This window comes from Chlamydomonas reinhardtii, chromosome 9 (assembly GCF_000002595.2).
Source record: "Chlamydomonas reinhardtii strain CC-503 cw92 mt+ chromosome 9, whole genome shotgun sequence".
Lineage (NCBI taxonomy): Eukaryota > Viridiplantae > Chlorophyta > Chlorophyceae > Chlamydomonadales > Chlamydomonadaceae > Chlamydomonas > Chlamydomonas reinhardtii.
In genome coordinates, this window is record NC_057012.1 from 618,276 (window position 1) to 634,441 (window position 16,166).

General features: G+C 61.9%; 2 protein-coding genes across 2 annotated transcripts; one reads left to right on the forward strand and one right to left on the reverse strand.

The window, feature by feature from the left end:
• Positions 1-5,750: 5,750 nt before the first annotated feature.
• On the reverse strand, positions 5,751-10,768 carry CHLRE_09g403450v5 (uncharacterized protein). Its single transcript, XM_043066117.1, has 6 exons — positions 10,086-10,768; positions 9,262-9,637; positions 8,941-9,091; positions 8,666-8,794; positions 8,067-8,497; positions 5,751-7,854 (listed from the first exon to the last, which is right to left on the reverse strand). The coding sequence occupies exons 2-6, from the start codon at positions 9,511-9,513 to the stop codon at positions 6,976-6,978; spliced, it is 1,842 nt and encodes a 613-aa protein (XP_042920753.1). The 5' UTR covers positions 9,514-9,637; positions 10,086-10,768; the 3' UTR covers positions 5,751-6,975.
• Positions 10,769-11,358: 590 nt separating this feature from the next.
• CHLRE_09g403400v5 (uncharacterized protein) lies at positions 11,359-16,115 on the forward strand. Its single transcript, XM_043066114.1, has 6 exons — positions 11,359-11,546; positions 12,028-12,393; positions 12,526-12,676; positions 12,830-12,958; positions 13,137-13,552; positions 13,842-16,115. The coding sequence occupies exons 2-6, from the start codon at positions 12,160-12,162 to the stop codon at positions 14,667-14,669; spliced, it is 1,758 nt and encodes a 585-aa protein (XP_042920754.1). The 5' UTR covers positions 11,359-11,546; positions 12,028-12,159; the 3' UTR covers positions 14,670-16,115.
• Positions 16,116-16,166: the final 51 nt, after the last annotated feature.

The window sequence follows — 16,166 nt, forward strand, 5'->3', positions numbered from 1 at the left end:
CGAACGCTACGCCTGCGCGTGTTTCCAGCAGGTGCATACGGTCCAACGTTATTGACAACAATCCGCCAGTCCGCCAGTCATACGGTCCAACGTTAACAACGAGTAAGCTACCTTATTTACTGCCAGAAAGGTTTGGGGACAGCCGGAGACGGCCGGCACACGGGCATGACGCCGGTCTGAGGAGGGGCAAAAACGTGTCCAACCACACGTGTTTGGCTCCCGTCGCATTTTGTAAGGATGGCTGTCACCACATTTCGCCCCTGCCCATGAACCCTTCCCATCTCATGCTTAAGACATCGCTTCTCATGCTGACACTGCAGCGGCTGCCGACCACTGTGCAAACTGTAAACAAGAAAAGGATGGCTCTCCCTTGCAAGGGAAAAGTGGGCTGAGCCCACGCCACGTCCTCCGTCTGAGGCCGAAGGTTCCGATACTAGCCTCATCTCCCGGACATAGCCGGGGTCGGTTTGTACAGGCACCGCCCGCCATATGTGCCCAGTCGCGCCCAGCTATCAAGCACTAGTGCAGCATGCAGCAGGCCGACCAGCAAGGAAAACACCCCTGCCCCTGCAGCCGACTGCCCGCTACGCCATGCTCGTCAGCACAGGTCGCTAACCAGACAACACCGGCAGGTCTCAACCTGCGCGCCGCCACCGCCGTCTCCAGGCCCTGCACCGCCGCCACCGCCGCCGCCACCGCCGCCACCGCCACCGCCGCCGCCGCCGCCGCAAACTGTAAAAAATTACCCGCCCGGCACAGAATGCACCGCCTGCACCCACTGCCAACTGGTTCTTCCCAGCACCGAGTCCAGGTCAGCGAGCGAACCGTGTCCCCTACGACAGCAGGTCTTGCGCAACCGCGAGGTAAAACAGTTGCGCTAGCGGGCAACCTTGGCGTACCCGCGCCGCCAACGAGAGCCAGCCCAGTATGCAGATGATTGTGCGCCTTTGCTTGCGGGCCTGCAGGCGGTGCCCAGCTTCCTGGCTGACATGTAAGTGTTTCGGTGTGCGTCCGGCCAGCGGCTGAACATGACTGAAGTTCAAGTGTTGGTGCTAGGCACCCTGGAGGACTTGAGGGCGGTAGTGCCGGCTGGGCCTCCATTGCCCCCGGGATGGCGGGTGGTCAAAACGGCCAAGTCGCTGGGCGTGCATTTTGGTGATTGGACGGCAGCCACCGCACCATGGGAGTTTGCGGCGGTGGTGGGGGTGCTGGGTATGGTTGAACATATGCCAGTGTCTTTGGTCGGGCGGCCTCGGCCTCGGCGTATGCCTTGGGCAAGGTGCTCTACCGCATTCTGGAGTTTGCGGGCTTGCCCACAGAGGCGGCTGTTCAGGCGTGGTTGGCGGTAGTGGTGGACTGGCGACTGTATGCCGGCCAAATGTGCCGCGAACCCCCACACCCGCCCGGTAGGTGTGTCCCTGGAGATCATGCAGCTGCCGCCGGTGTGTGGTGGCGTGGGGCTCCTGCCTCTGCGGCCGCATGTGCAGGCGCGGCATGCTGGCCTGGCCGTTCGGTGTGTGCTGCTGGGGACGTGTGGGTTGCTCAGGGGGGGGGTAGGAAACAAAGTGCCAGACCCCATGCCCCGAAATCCCCCGGGCCCCCCCTTGAGGGGACGACCGACCCCCCGACGGACAAAACCTTGTTGTTCAGGGGTTAAAACCCCTCCATTTAATACCAAAGTGGTGTCAATCGACTCCTCTTGACGAGCACTATCACTCCGTGTCATCAGCGGTCCTGTTCTGAGACTTCGGTCACCGGGGGATCCTATCCATGGAAATCCCCTCGACCCAGACCACCCCGCGCTCAACTCTCTGCCGCGTGACGAATGGACAATGTGCACCGGCAGCCTTGTTAGACGTGAACTCGAGCGCACCAGCGCTTCAGAGCCAAGCTGTGTCAGTGCGCATGTGTTGAATGTGGAGACATGTCCCGACATGTCCACGCCCGGACGCGCAACTTAGCCGTCCCACGTTTTGTTTGTGCTTATTACGTCATAACGTGCACATATGAGCCTCGTACTGCTACGTTTGGCCCCTAGTTCTGCTTGTGGGGCGCTTCCCGAAATCCGCCGGGATGGGCTCCCGAAACCCGACGGACCCCCAGGGACGAGGACCGACCCCCCAACTTTGCCGGCCCAGAACTTCCTCACCAGACACCCCCTTAAGAAACTAAAAGTACGTGCATAATGCTCTCCTAAAGCTCTGTAATTTTGAGCATGGGGTAAGAATCTGAGCTTTCTACCCCCCCCCCTGGGTTGCTGCCCTTTGTGCCGCCATGGACGCAGGTGGCGGAGGCGTGGCTGCGTAGTTGTCACCCGGCGGCCACACCGCTGTGCCTGTTGTTGCGGGGCGGCGACTCGCGCGTTCTGAAGAAACCGTTCGCCCCAGGCTGCGCGCCGTTTTTGCATTTGTTAGGCGCTTCGGCTCATTTGGCGCCGGTGACGCTGGTGGTGCCGCCCGCCCCGGGGCCCTGGGTTGGCTTGCCCCTTCCCCCGAAGGGGGAGGGGCAATAGCCATTGCGGTCGCATCGAGTTCCCGCAGCGGGGCCCTCCCGGTTATTCCAGTTTTGAGTTGAGTTATAACCTTGAAACCCGAGCGCAGCGAAATTTGTCGTGCAAATAATGCGCCTTTCTATGTATGTATTGCAAAGCGTAACTTTATGAAAACGCAAGCCCTATGCCAGAGCGGGGCAAACGCACAAGCGCAGCGTTTGCATTAGAGCTCCAGCGCAACATACAATATATCACAAATTGTATCGATAATCAAGGCTCCCGGCACGGAAGGACGCATGACGGAGGAATCGACGCGTTGGAGGATCCCGGAAATTGCGCGTGAAAGCGCGAGGCGCAAAAGGTTGGCGCTACCTGTTTTAGTTTCCCCATAATGACGAATGCCGCATTCTGTATTCTGCTCGCACATCACCCAGCACATCGGCGTTACTCGCGCCGCTTCTCGCTGGCTTCCACACCCTGAGTCCGTGCCCCCGCTGAGTCCGAGCCCCCATCCCCGCTCACTTACCCACCCCCAGCCCGAGGCGCCCTGAGCTACCGAAGGCAATATCGTGACCGGTAGTATGGCTGCTCGCAGCCCCCAGCAGACCTATATGATACTTCCACCATCCGCCAGTCCATCCCACCCCACCCCATCCCACTCCGCCGTCCGCTCTGGTCTACGTACGCATTCGTTTCCACACCACTCGTCATCCCCACACCACATTCCGGGGCGCACGGCATGGAGCGCCCTGAGGGGGGAGGGGCAAGCCGGAGTACTGCGTAGCGGTAGGTGTTTCACATGTGCCGCTGTGGGGGAATCCGGTACTGATGAGAATGGTCGGACTTTTGGTAAGGCTTTTGCAGATTTGTTTGCCTTGCCGGGGCCCCTGTACGTGGGACCTGGCCTTTTTGTCCACCCAGGGACTGTCCGAACTGGGCCTGCACGGGCCAACCTGACCCTGACCCTGAACCTGACCCTGACCCTACTCGGCCCGAACCTGCAATCAAACCCCGAATCTGAACCCTGCACCGCTCGACCTACTAAGCCTGACCCTGCACCAATTGAAACCTGCTGCACCGACCGCCGCCGGCAATCAAGGAGGGTCACTGCCCCAAGAAGGCGGTGGCTGTGTGGGTGCCAGGCGCGTGATCAGCTGGAGGCGGTGCGGTCAACCTACACCTGTGGTGCGGGATGGGTCACTCGGGTAGGGGAGGCGATTCTTGACATGTATCTGAAGGTGTTGCGGCCTGTGCTTTGGTGGGGTCCCCAGAGGGTGCTGCCGTGCCCGATGGTGGGGCCTGAGTCACCCCTGCAGCCTGCAGACCGCTTTATTTGCGGTGGCGGTAGCGCTGCTCCCCGCCGGCTGGGAGTGGCGGGGCGGGAGGCTCGGCTGGCTCGTGGGCGCGCCGCTACATGCCACTACCGACCTGAGACGTGCAACGGGCGGTGGATGGGGCCCTTACACAGGTGGCCCGGAGACTGGGGTGGGTGCAAGACGGGGCCCCGCCCATTCTCCTGGTGGAGTACTCCGTGAAGGCGGGAAATAAAGATGATGCAACTGGGTCCTTGCCCACTGTCCGCGCTGCGGGCTAAACGCTTGCTGTATGTGCCAAAAGGGGACGCGGTTCAGGCCGCTGGAGCCTTCGCCGACACGTTGGCCCGTTTGTGGGCGCTGAATGAAGTGGGAGAATGGCCACAGGGAGCCGTCCAGAGCAGCTCCGAAGTCATGTCAGAAGTGCGAGCCGCGCGCGGACCCCGTCGCCCGATAAGTTGCAAAGCTATACTAACATACTCACCTGGGCTCGAACGAAGAAGTGCCAGGAAGAAGCGTCCAGCAGCCGGGCGCGACGGACATGTGGGGGATGGCAAGGCGGCGAGTATGAGTGGAAGTCGTGGAAGTAATGAAGCAGGGCAGTACAAGGCTATGGGATCCCGGGCGCGGCTCGATAAAGGAATAAAGAGGAACAAAGGTGGCGAGGCGGCAGTGTTACGGGGCAAGGGTGCATGGGCCCGGTGCGAGATGGGGCGGCGGCGGCATGGGCGGGGAGACGAAGCGGCATGGGCAGGGAGGTCGGGATGGGGTGAGTGCGAGCAGGTTGTGGGCCGCCGAACGGCTCCCTCGCTACCCTGCTGGCGAGGACGCGCACATGCATGAGTGCGCGCCCGTGGGGGCATGGATGTGTCAATGCGCAGGGGGCGATGCGAAGGCGGGTTGGCCATGTTGCGTGATGGGCTGTGATGGGGACCGCCGGCACCGTTTTTGGTTTGCGCAGTATGACTTCTGTACGTGGTAAATGTGCTACAAAGACACAGCAGACGTCGAGCCGTCATAAAGAGCCTGTCACCGTTGTCCATTTCTGTAGCGGCTCGCTCTCACGCCTCTTTCTTCCTGGTCCGAGCGCAACCCCCAGTGGACGCGTCCGGACAAGCCATGGCACCGAAGCGGCGCCGAGACGAAGCTGAGAAGGCGGAGGAGGAGAAAGGTGGGGGAGCGATGACCCGCCAGCGCCCGTCCGCTCATCACAGCCCCTCCGCAGCCGCTCGCAATCTGCATGCTGCCAAGCTGTCGCAAGACTGGTAGAGGGGCGCACAACGTGTCGAGGCTTTGCGTTGCATGGCATCTGGTCACGCATCTGCTTTCCTTTACTATCCCCCGCAGACCACACAACGTCGACCAAATGCGGTCTAGCTGGACTTCTGTCTGAGAAGATAGAAGCCGGTGGCGTATAAGGCAGCCACCTCCTTGTTGGTTTGGCATTGTATGTGGCGCGGGCTTTGCGGGAGAACATAGCCATGGATAGGTGCCGTGCCGGAGTACGGGGATGAGTGTTTCACGCATGCTGACCTTTGGCTGGTGCAGCCGCCTGCCGGGCTGGCGCCGCCGGTGTGGGATGTGGTTTGCCCGGCTGCGTTGTCCGCCGAACGCATTATGTACGGTTTGTGAAGGTCGGCAGATACCTGGGGGCACGGCGGTTTCCCTTCGGGCCGGAGATGGTCCCTCTTGACTTCGGTGCGTGCTGCTGAGCATCCTTGCTTGTTCAGGCTGTCCCTTCTCGTTCAGTTCTTCCGTTTTATAACATGGGGTATATCCCAAAGCGGAACTAACCCCCACGCACCTGCTCACTGCCTGCAAGCGATGCCGCCCGCCATCCCTGTGCCTACCGCCGTCCCCGCGCGCTCCCACGGGCCGTGTTCGGAGGCGACCCCATTCACCCAGCACGGAGCTACAGTTACGCTATGCTGTGATGCACCGGCGGTACAATTGTACAGTTACAGTGTAAGAACAGGGGAACCCATTTACAAGAATGCCAATAATCAACGGACCCCGTACACTACTGCACACGTATAGGCGCTTCAGGTAGCACCAGGGGTTGCCAACCCAAAGCACTACCTAGAAATGTGCTGGATGGACTGCTCGCTGATGGAGCGTTCCGCGGGCTGACACCCCGCCTTGGGCGCCGCCCTCGCTTTATTGGCCATGCAACTTGCAGCGGTCCATACCCCTGCACAACGAATAGGGCCCGCCGTGATCACGTGATTGTCGTTCGGCCGAAACTCGTACGCGTGGGCCTCACGCACAGTCAGATTTATTTTCCTGGGCATGCCTGTCAAGTCTTGCAGCCCACCAGCCATGCCTGTGACGTCGTACTATTTGGCAAGGAGCCGCCGTCCCGCACAGAAATGGCCGCTGTAAACGTATGGCCTTTCCAAATCCACGGCAAGCGCAACTCAAGTGAACGCACTACTGATTGAAAGTACCTAGCAGCTTTCCAAGCACTCCATACCATATGGCGAGCAAGTCCAAGTCTTCAAACGTCTGCATGTTGTAAACCTATCTAAGCCACGTAACCCCAACTGCTAGGCACTTATGTTTAAGGCGAGGATGGTTGGCCGCCGACAAAATGTGGCTGCGCCCATGAGCCCGTGGCTCATCTCCAATGAGCGTGTGTAGTAGTACCGTGTTGCAGATATGGTCTATCATCTGCTAGCAGTCCATCTACTGTAAGGATAAGGCAGCACAACAGCGCGCGGCCCCGTACACGCACGTACATGAGCATTCTGTCAGCTTGTCAATAGATAGGGGTGCCCAGCAAATCCCGCCCGCATAATTTACCCAAAGCACCTGCAATGTACCCACACACAGTCCCACAACCAACAAACAGTATCCGAACAATATCTCATGGACTTGACAACCGTTGAGTTGATCTACAGCATTGATAGATGCTGACAACAGCAATACGTTGAGCAGCATGCTTCGATAAGCACGTCTTGAACAGCAATGCAGCTTGCCTCCCACTTAAGCATCCAGCCTCGCTCCTAAGACATCCAGCAGGGGGATGGCACGCAAACGGACACAGCAGCTTGCTTGTTGCCATCCATACATCACCGGCGTGCGTCTGTCTCAATCGCTGCAGACACTTGCATATGTTGCAACGCCCTTGCGACGGAAGGGCGCTGCAGCCAGCCACTGCAACACCTCAGGCTAGGTCACACGGCTTGATTGTGCCGCTAGGGCTCGGACAGACCATTCGTTCGGTGCGGCTGCTGCTGCCGCCGGTGCAGCGTAGGCAGTGAATCCGGCGACGCCGCGGCGACAGAAGGGGCACAGCACCGGCTTGCGGCCGTCCTTGCCACTGGCCGCCGCCAGGCCGCGGCTCAGCGCCGCCGCACAGCCGCGGCACAGGCCGTGGCCGCAGCCGGTCGGCGCCACCTGCTTGGGCTCCGCGAAGCACACGCCGCACAGGGCGTCCTCGTCCTCCTCCTCGGCGTCTTCCGCAGCCGCCACAGCCTCCTCCACTTGCACCTGGTGCGGCAGGTTAATCTGCGGCAACTCCTCGTTCTCCAGTCGGTGCAGGTCGTGCAACAGCCGTGACCGCAGCGCAGCCGCCGCAATGGCCGCCAAAGGGGCCGGCCCGATGCCGCCCACACCACCCAGCACCAGCGGCGCATAAACACGGCCGTGCACGCTGCTGTCCTCGGCGCCTCCCGATGCTGCCGCGGAGGACCGTGCTGCCGCTGCGGCTGCGGCTGCGGCAGTGCTGCGACTGACCTGTTGCATGACGGTCGCGTGCTGCTCCTCCTGCAGCTCCCTCTGTCGCCGAATTGAGCGCCGGCCTCCTATGTGCTGCTCCTGCGCCGCCTCCCGCGCCGTGCGGCTGCGCTCCGCCGCGGCCTCCTCCTCCACCTCTGCCAGCCAAAGCAGGGCTGCCTCTACGGAGCGGCCGGGGTGCAGCAGCGCCGACAGCTTGGGCTTTGACGGGTGGTACGCAGAGGCCACCTGCCAGGGGAATTGGCGGGCGGCGTCCGCGCGCGTGCGGGGGTCAGCCACCCAGTGCCCCGTGGTGCTGGCGGAGCGCAGGGCCTGCAGATGCGGGGCGAGAACAGCAAGGCTTAGGCTACAGCGATGTAGATGTCCATCGGGAGGTGGTTGACATACATGAAGAGCACGTGCTCTCCAGGGACAAAGCAGCAGTCAAAGCAAGTGCATGCCGCGCACGCTTCCACGCACAAATAAGAGTACAGCACGCAGCTAATGTCCATGAGTCACGCACAAACCAACACGCAACCACTCACGTAGTGGTGCAGGATGTCCCGCGCGGCGCCCAGGTTGCCCCGCACCGCCGCCATGTGCAGGGGCGTGGAGGCGGCGGCGCAAGTCAGCACCATGTCATAGCTCTCGCTGGTAGACACGGCGTTCAGCGAGGGTTCGTGCCGGAGCAGCTCCCGCAGAGCCGCCAACGCGTCGGCGGCGGTTGCGGTGGTGGAGACAGGGGCCGAGCCAGAGACCGAGCCAGGGCGGCTGTTGGCGCCGATGGTTGTGGTCGGAGGGTCGCAGGCAAAGTAAGCCGCGTAGTGAAGCGGCGTCAGGCCGCATAGGCTGCGCGCATCCACGTAGCGGCATCCAGCTGAGGCGCCGGTGCTGCCCGGTCGCGGGAGTGGCCGGTTCAGCATGTGCGGAGGGGTGTGCGCCATGAGCGCGGCAATGCAGCCAGCGCTGCCAGACACTGCACAGGTCAAGGCAAAGAGCAAAGTACAAAGTCAGTCGGGTACGACAGCGCAAACGCTTGGGCTGCCGCTGATAAGTGGCGGACCGTGCGTAGGCACAGCGGCATTGAGCCGGCGCGGTAAGTCAGTGCACGTATCAATTCAGGCATGCGCGGCCTGCCACTCACTCGCTGCGTAGTGCAGTGCGGTGCGCTGGCCGCAGCGGTCTCCGGCCCAGGGGTCTGCACCCCGCTCCAGCAGTAGCCGAACCAGCTCGGGGCAGCCCGCGTAGCACGCGTACATAAGCGGCGTCTGGCCTGCAGGTAGAAAGGTGGGGCATACCGTACCGCAGCGCGTTGGTGTCAGGTCAGGGCTTTCAGCAGGCACTATGCCATAAGAGCCCTACGCACTGATGAGTCCAGCGAACAACTGAGCACAGCCGGCACCCCCAATCCCCACTCACCCTTGCAGTTGGCCATGCCCGCCGCCAGCCTCACGCCCTCAGCCGGGCTGTCCGGAAGCGGCAGGCCCGCGCGGCGGCAGTAGGGCGCCAGCGCCGCCCGCACCACCTCAAGCGGCGAGCTGTCCAGAAACGACAGCATCTGCTCCACGGCCTTCAAGCAAATAGCAAGCGGGAGTGCAGAATTGAGCAAGAAAATTGAGAGAAGGCCGTGCTGCTTTCCTTCCAGCGGCCAGGCCGGCAGCGGCAGCATGTTGAGTTACATCCTTGCTGCATGCTGGCGCCATAAGACTTGGCTCATCCCTTTGTCGCATAGGCCCTCACCTTGATTTGCTTGTTTTCGCACGCCAGGTGCAGTGGCGTGAGGCCGTGGTGCGCAGCGGTCCAGGGAAGCAGCTGTGCGGCTAGCGAGCCACCCAGACCGCCGCTGCCTCCTCCGCACGTAGGCTTGCTCAGCAGTGCGGGCTTCTCCGCCAGCTGAAGCAGCAGCGAGTGCTCGTCGCCGGCCTGGAGCGAACGACTGAGCTGGGCTGCGGGAGAGGCGGCGCCCACCATGCAGGAATGGGAGGAGCCCATGGCAGCGGGCCTGGGCTATGCGCCGGCGGGCTGGAGTGTCCGTGCAGCGACGGCGGCCGGTGTACGGTAGCTGGCTCCACTTTCCAGCAAGAAGTTCAAAGTTGTGCAGTTATACTCGAGTCGCCTGTTGGCGGTGCGATGGGAATGGGCGGGTCAGCATGATTGGGAGACTGGATGCGGTGGCCGGGAGGCCGCATGCAGCGTGTTCGAGAGCAGATTTGGCTGACTGACACCGAGAGGAGATCTAGTGAGAGCTGTTCGTGCTGACATTTACTTATCCTGTAGATGTTCTTTATTTGGAGTTCTTTGCGCCGCGTCAAATGGGTCGGCAACTTTATGAGCGAGCCCGTCACATTTGCGAATTGGCGGGTCCGCGCCCCTCGATACGTCAGTAGCGGTGCCTCTGTGCGGGCCGGTGCATCTCTCCAAGGGCACTAAACACTTGAAATGCACCCAGGGCTAGCTTCCTGGCGCTCCCGCGTTTTTGAAGGGAGCTTCGCGCTCATAGCTTCCAGCGGCCCGTCACCATGCGCTGGCAAACGCCTGTCGCCGTCAACGCCTGCGGCTCGCACCTGCTGGGAGGGACTACTGTGGCTCTTGAACAGCAAGCGGTTGCTTCCGGTCACAACCGTCGACAGGCCAGGCGCCTAACACCGTTTCCGATTGAGAATGTCCCTTGACGGCCTCGCCGCTAGCTTGGCAGGGCTGTGGCAGCTTGATAGTTATCTATATTAAGTTTGGAAGGTCGGCAGTGTGGTTGCGCAAACTGCAAACCGAGGCATATTCCAAACGGCGATCGGCAAAGTGTTCACGACAGTCGTGGAGCCGCAGCAGCTCGCTCACAAGGCATAGCCTTGTATTAGGGCTATTGTTTGGGCTGGGCGTTGGGCTCAGGTGCGGCGCCGTGCAGCCCAGCCCATGCCGCCGCTCTTAGGCACAACCTTCGCCTTTTGCCCCGCTGGCGCCTCAGCGCTTCTTTACATGGCATGATTGTGAACTGAGAATGGGAATATAGCATCGCGGTGGCCAGCCATGTAGGCATCCCAGGTGTTTCGGCTTCGTTTCCAAAATTGTTTGTCGCGCGCCGTGCCCCCGCGACTTCCACCCATAATCGACTCACTTGGGCCCTGATAGCATGTGATGGCTCGGCGTCTTCGGGAGCTTGGACTGTCCCCTCTGTAACATCCGCATCCATAATCGACTCACGGGCCCCCCCTCCTACAGCTGTGTGCGTGGCTAAACGCTTAAAACACATCCTATGTCACCTGCGGTAAACAGAGGACGATGATGACAAGGCTTGCTGGCTCCAGACAACTTTCCAAAAGGCATACGTGCCGGTCGGCCGGAACCGGGCCGGGCCGGGCGCAGTCAAGCCAGCTGTAACAAACCCCTGACCAGCCAGGACAGCATGGGGGCAGTCCTGTGCTGCTGTCGATAACGCCCCTCAGGTCCTGACGGGAAATGTGCAACGATGTTGACAGGCGTTCGCTAACTTTGCATGCATACATGGATGAACCTGAAAGTCTTCTGCCACAGCCCTCCCCAGGGCCCCGAGCGCATGCACCATTTTGGGCAACACTGACCAGTGTTCACCCGTTCATGGCCGCGCCTCAGGTGGGCGTTGACAGCCTGGTCTGCACGGGTCTGCACGCGAGACGAGTCTCCAGGGTGGGCCCCCCACGGCCCCCCTTCTGCAAGCTTCTCCCTGTCCCCCTGCCCTCCCTGAACCTTCCCATCGCACGCCCTCCTTAAACCTGCCCGCTCGCGGTTCTGTGGCGCATGGAAGCTGTACGACAACCGCTTCGACGGGATATGCCACCAAAATCAGTTCGGTCGGTGTTAGGATTTAAACCTTTTCATCGAATGCGTTACCAAGGCCCAGTTTCGCTCGCCAACATCCCTGGAGAAATCGCGACGGCGCAGACGAAGCTGGCGCCGTCATCGCCAGAGACCTGTCGGAGCCTGAGGAGCCTAGCGGTTTTGACGACTGTTGCTGTTGGTTGTGCCAGGGCCTCCTTCATAGCCCAAATCAGGTGCGCGCCGGCAGTCATAGGAAGTCGCGAGGCCGAACGCGGAGATGGCGTGTACAGCCCCCGCCCCTACCTCCCCGGATGAATACATACTGCTGTTTGCTATGTGCCACAGTACTAGGGGCCTGGAGACGCGAGCGAGTCGCCGCGCTTGTCGTGCCGAGCCGCCTCGACACCAGCCTGACAGGCCGGGACCGTTGCCGAGAATAATGAATAAGCATGCGATTCAACAATGAAGAAAACGAAGCCAAGTGTCTAGGTCCGCGCACCTAGGCCTTCTAGGTTCGTGGGGTAGCTATCATCGAAGCAACCGGTCGGCCATTCGATCCCCACCTGGTTCTTAGTCAGCTAGGGTCAGCTGCGGTGCAAGCCTCCAGCCAGCTCCAGCAGCAAGCTGCTCGGCTCCATGCATATGTGATGGCGTCCTCCGTGCCGAAGTCCCAACCCAAACCCTGCCTAACCCCGCCCTGTACCCTGCACGCAGACACCTGCCAGTCCTGCCTCGCTCCCTGCAGCAGCTGCTGGCTCCGACCCAGTAGCCCCATCCTCGACACCTGCGGCACGTGCGCCTGCCATCATCCTCATCATCATCATCATGGGCTCCTCCCCCTCCTGCATGACGGGAGCCAATTCACCCGCTGCGGCGCTGAACCGCTCCGTGCAGGCTGGCGATGAGCACTCCGTGTTGATGCGACTCATTGAGAAGCCTGCACTGCTGAGCAAGCCCACCGCCGCCGGCAGCAAGAGCGGAGGGCTGGGCGGCTCGCTGGCCGCACAGCTGCTGCCCTGGACTGCCGCACACCATAACGTGACGCCAGTGCATGTGGCGTGTGAGAGCAAGCAGGTTAAGGTGAGCCGGCTTGGATTGCAGAGGGCAAGTTGGACAGCACGAACAGCAAGAACATGAGCAGTCGGTTGATTGGCTTTGAAGCAACATATTGCTGCTGCCAACGCGACCCCGTACCACTTTCATGCGTCTCAGGCCGTGGAGCAGATGCTGTCGTTTCTGGACAGCTCGCCGCTTGAGGTGGTGCGGGCGGCGCTGGCGCCCTACTGCCGCCGCGCGGGCCTGCCGCTTCCGGACAGCCCGGCTGAGGGCGTGAGGCTGGCGGCGGGCATGGCCAACTGCAAGGGTGAGTGGGGATTGGGGGTGCCGGCTGTGCTCAGTTGTTTGCTGGACTCAGTGCCCAGGGCTCTTACGGCATAGTGCCTGCTGAAAGCCCAAGCAAGCCCTGACCTGACACCAACGCGCTGCTGTACGGTATGCCCCACCTTTCTACCTGCAGGCCAGACGCCGCTTATGTACGCGTGCTACGCGGGCTGCCCCGAGCTGGTTCGGCTGCTGCTGGAGCGGGGGGCAGACCCCTGGGCCGGAGACCGCTGCGGCCAGCGCACCGCACTGCACTACGCAGCGAGTGAGTGGCAGGCCGCCGGTGCTTGGTCCCACCTGACTTGCTGCACTCTGCCTGTTCACATCGCTGCTACCTTACTTGCTGCCTTGCAGCTGCACTACTGCAGCATGCAGCCGTGGTTGACGTGCTCTCCCTACCTCTCTATTCACTACGTGCTTTGCTCGTGCATTGCCCTTTGCAGTGTCGGGCAGCGCTGCCTGCATTGCCGCGCTCATGGCGCACACCCCTCCGCACATGCTGAACCGGCAGCCGCCTGAGCACGAGCTGGGCAACGCCTCAGCCGGCTGCCGCTACGTGGATGCGCGCAGCCTATGCGGCCTGACGCCGCTGCACTATGCGGCATTTTTTGCCTGCGACCCCTCCGCCACGTCGGAGGCTGCAAGCACCCCTGCTGACGCCGCGACCTCCGCCACCGCCGCAGCCGCCGACGCGCTGGCGGCTCTGCGGGAGCTACTACGGCACGACCCGTCGCTGAACGCAACCTCCACTTGCGAGAGCTATGACGTGGCGGTGACTTGTGCCGCCGCCTCCACGCCCCTGCACATGGCGGCGGTGCGGGGCAACCTGGGCGCCGCGCGGGACATCCTGCACCACTACGTAAGTGGTCGCTGATGGCTTAGGACATGCGTTGCGTGTTAGCATTGCGCATATCAATGGGCGTCTGGGGCTGTCCATTGCTGGGTCCCTGCAATGCATATGTATTGGTTCACTTTATGCAAGCGCTTTGTCAGGGCGCCTGACCCGCTTGGTGACCGATGTGGGCAGGCTTCGCAGGGCGATACGGTGCAGGCAGGGGCAGTAGTACCTACTGGGATCACACGCGTGCGAGCACACGCCTGAATTATGGTTACCTTACCTTCTGTGTGTGTCATCGCCGAACTCGCAGGCGCTGCGCTCCGCCAGCAACCACGGACACTGGGTGGCTGACCCCCGCACACGCGCCAACGACCTTGGCATGTTTCCCTGGCAGGTGGCCTCCGCCTACCACCCAGCCAATGCCAAACTCGCAGCACTGCTGCACCCCGGCCGCTCCGTAGAGGCGGCCCTGATGTGGTTTGCGGAGGTGCTGCAAGGCGAGGAGGAGGCAGAGCGCAGCCGCGCGGCGCGTGAGGCAGCGCAGGAGCAGCGGGACGGGGGACGGCGCTGGGCGCGGCGCCAGCGCGAGGCACGTGAGGAGCAGCACGCGGTTGTAATGGACCAGGTCAGTCGCAGCAATGCCGCGGCGGCCGCTGCGACGGGGTCATTCGTTGCCGCGGGTGGCAGCAGTGTGCACGATCATGTCTATGCGCAGCTAGTTCTGGGAGGTGTGGGCGGCATCGGGCCGGCCCCTCTGGCAGCCATTGCGGCGGCTGCGCTGCGGTCACGGCTGTTGCACGACCTGCACCAACTGGAGAGCGAGGAGCCGCCGCAGACGAAACTGCCGCACCAGGTGCAAGTGGAGGAGGCGGTGGCGGCAGCGGAAGACGCCGAGGAGGAGGACGAGGACGCCCTGTGCGGCGTGTGCTTCGCGGAGCCCAAGCAGGTGGCGCCGACCGGCTGCGGCCACGGCCTGTGCCGCGGCTGTGCGGCGGCGCTGAGCCGCGGCCTGGCAGCGGCCAGTGGCAAGGACGGTCGCAAGCCGGTGCTGTGCCCCTTCTGTCGCCGCGGTGTCGCCGGATTCACAGCCTATGCTGCACCGACGGCAGCCGCGCCGGTGGGCCTGTCGGAGACCTAGCAGCCGGAGCCGAACCTTGAGCTTGTGCCTGCGTGAGGCAAGGCTCTGCCACGCCAGGGAAGAGCCAATGGCTAGGACCCGCCGCTCGTGTCCCGCAAAAGATGGTTCCATTTCTAGGCTATCGAGCTAGGATGTGCTGGTGATGACTGCCCAAAGGTTTGTCATGCAGCCTGCCTTAGTAATGAGACCGTGGCTCCGGGTAGTCCGGTAGTATGTAGGCAGCATGGTGGTTCCCTACGAGTTTGTGTGCTAAGTATATGCCAAATTGTAGAACGCCTACAATTACGGCCAAAAGTGTTCAGGTTTACGTTATGGCAGGATGGCACGATGGCACGCGCGCGTGTGATGTTATGCGTATCAGGAGGCTAGGACGATGGCAAGGTCGCACTGTGCAGGTGAGTATGCCACGCCGTGTTTGAGTTGAGCTTCTTTCTTCATCCGCAACATTGTCTGTCGGGTATAGAATTGGACGGTGGGGGAACCGGGGATGAGGTGTTTCCGGACCAACGTTGCACTGCAGGGCCGCGACGCCAACTCTGCGACGAACATGCGGCACGCGCTGATGGAGATGCTGCTTGGTAGAGCGCGGCCTGCTGCCCTGCGCCGCGGTGGCGGCGACGGCGGTGGTGGTGGAGGGCCTTGCCCCACCAGCAGCAGCATCCGCAGCGGCCCCGGGCCCCGGCGGCAGCGGCCCTGGGCCCAGCAGTTGCGGCGTGTACGTGCGTAGCGGAGGGGGCGAGTAAGGGTACGTGGAGGAGCACAGCGCGGCGTCGCCCAAAAAAGCGGCGCAGGCGCGCAGGTTGAGGCCGGCCGGTGTCTGGTTAGTGGTCTTTGCTGGCACGCATAGTACAGCAAAGTTTGTGGTAGGCCGCAGCAGTGAGGAGTATTGTGGCTAGAGGATTCCCTGCTGTTAGTTGATTGCTGGCTGTGCTTGTGCTTGGCAGCGAGACGTGGCTGGACGCATGGCGGGCCGTGCCTGCACGAACCGACCCCGGCTATGCCCGGGAGATGAGGTAGACGCTTGCAGCCTCAGACTTTCTTGCCAGAACAACTCCACTGGGAAGTTGCTGTCTGGCACGCAGCCGCTAGCTGAGTGATTGAATGTTTGGAGCGTGGGGCAGGAGGCTGCTGGCAGCTGGCTTAGGCGTTACATGTTGGCCGGACCCCCACTTTGGCGGCAGCCGCGGGTCGTCGACCCAGCTGGTGATCTGGCCGGGCATAGCTATGAGTGTCGCTGTTACAAGCTATTCACATAGCTGGATCTGAAGTCGAGCTTAGCTTGGCCATGTGGACTTGAAGTTCGTAGCTGTGGGCTGTGGTCACCTGTAACTGGCTTCGCCATAATGATACCGTACTGTTGCCACTGTGACTCTTAACATACATTGTAACGTTCATACATTGGTCTGTGGTCCAGGGGTGCACATTGCATTGTAATAAAATGCCTGAATACTGTGGTCCTCACTTATGCATGGGCACGGCATCTAGGGGTGCTATTAC

What these genes read in the sequence shown, in the direction of transcription:
- CHLRE_09g403450v5 (XM_043066117.1), bottom strand. Translation starts at nt 9,513, where the DNA reads ATGGGCTCCTCCCATTCCTGCATGGTGGGCGCCGCCTCTCCCGCAGCC. An exon ending in GGGCATGGCCAACTGCAAGG is followed by an intron (nt 8,795 to 8,940) that starts GTGAGTGGGGAT and finishes TTCTACCTGCAG; the next exon opens with GCCAGACGCCGCTTATGTAC. An exon ending in CGCACTGCACTACGCAGCGA is followed by an intron (nt 8,498 to 8,665) that starts GTGAGTGGCAGG and finishes TGACCTGTGCAG; the next exon opens with TGTCTGGCAGCGCTGGCTGC.
- CHLRE_09g403400v5 (XM_043066114.1), top strand. Translation starts at nt 12,160, where the DNA reads ATGACGGGAGCCAATTCACCCGCTGCGGCGCTGAACCGCTCCGTGCAG. An exon ending in CGCACTGCACTACGCAGCGA is followed by an intron (nt 12,959 to 13,136) that starts GTGAGTGGCAGG and finishes TGCCCTTTGCAG; the next exon opens with TGTCGGGCAGCGCTGCCTGC. An exon ending in GGGACATCCTGCACCACTAC is followed by an intron (nt 13,553 to 13,841) that starts GTAAGTGGTCGC and finishes CCGAACTCGCAG; the next exon opens with GCGCTGCGCTCCGCCAGCAA.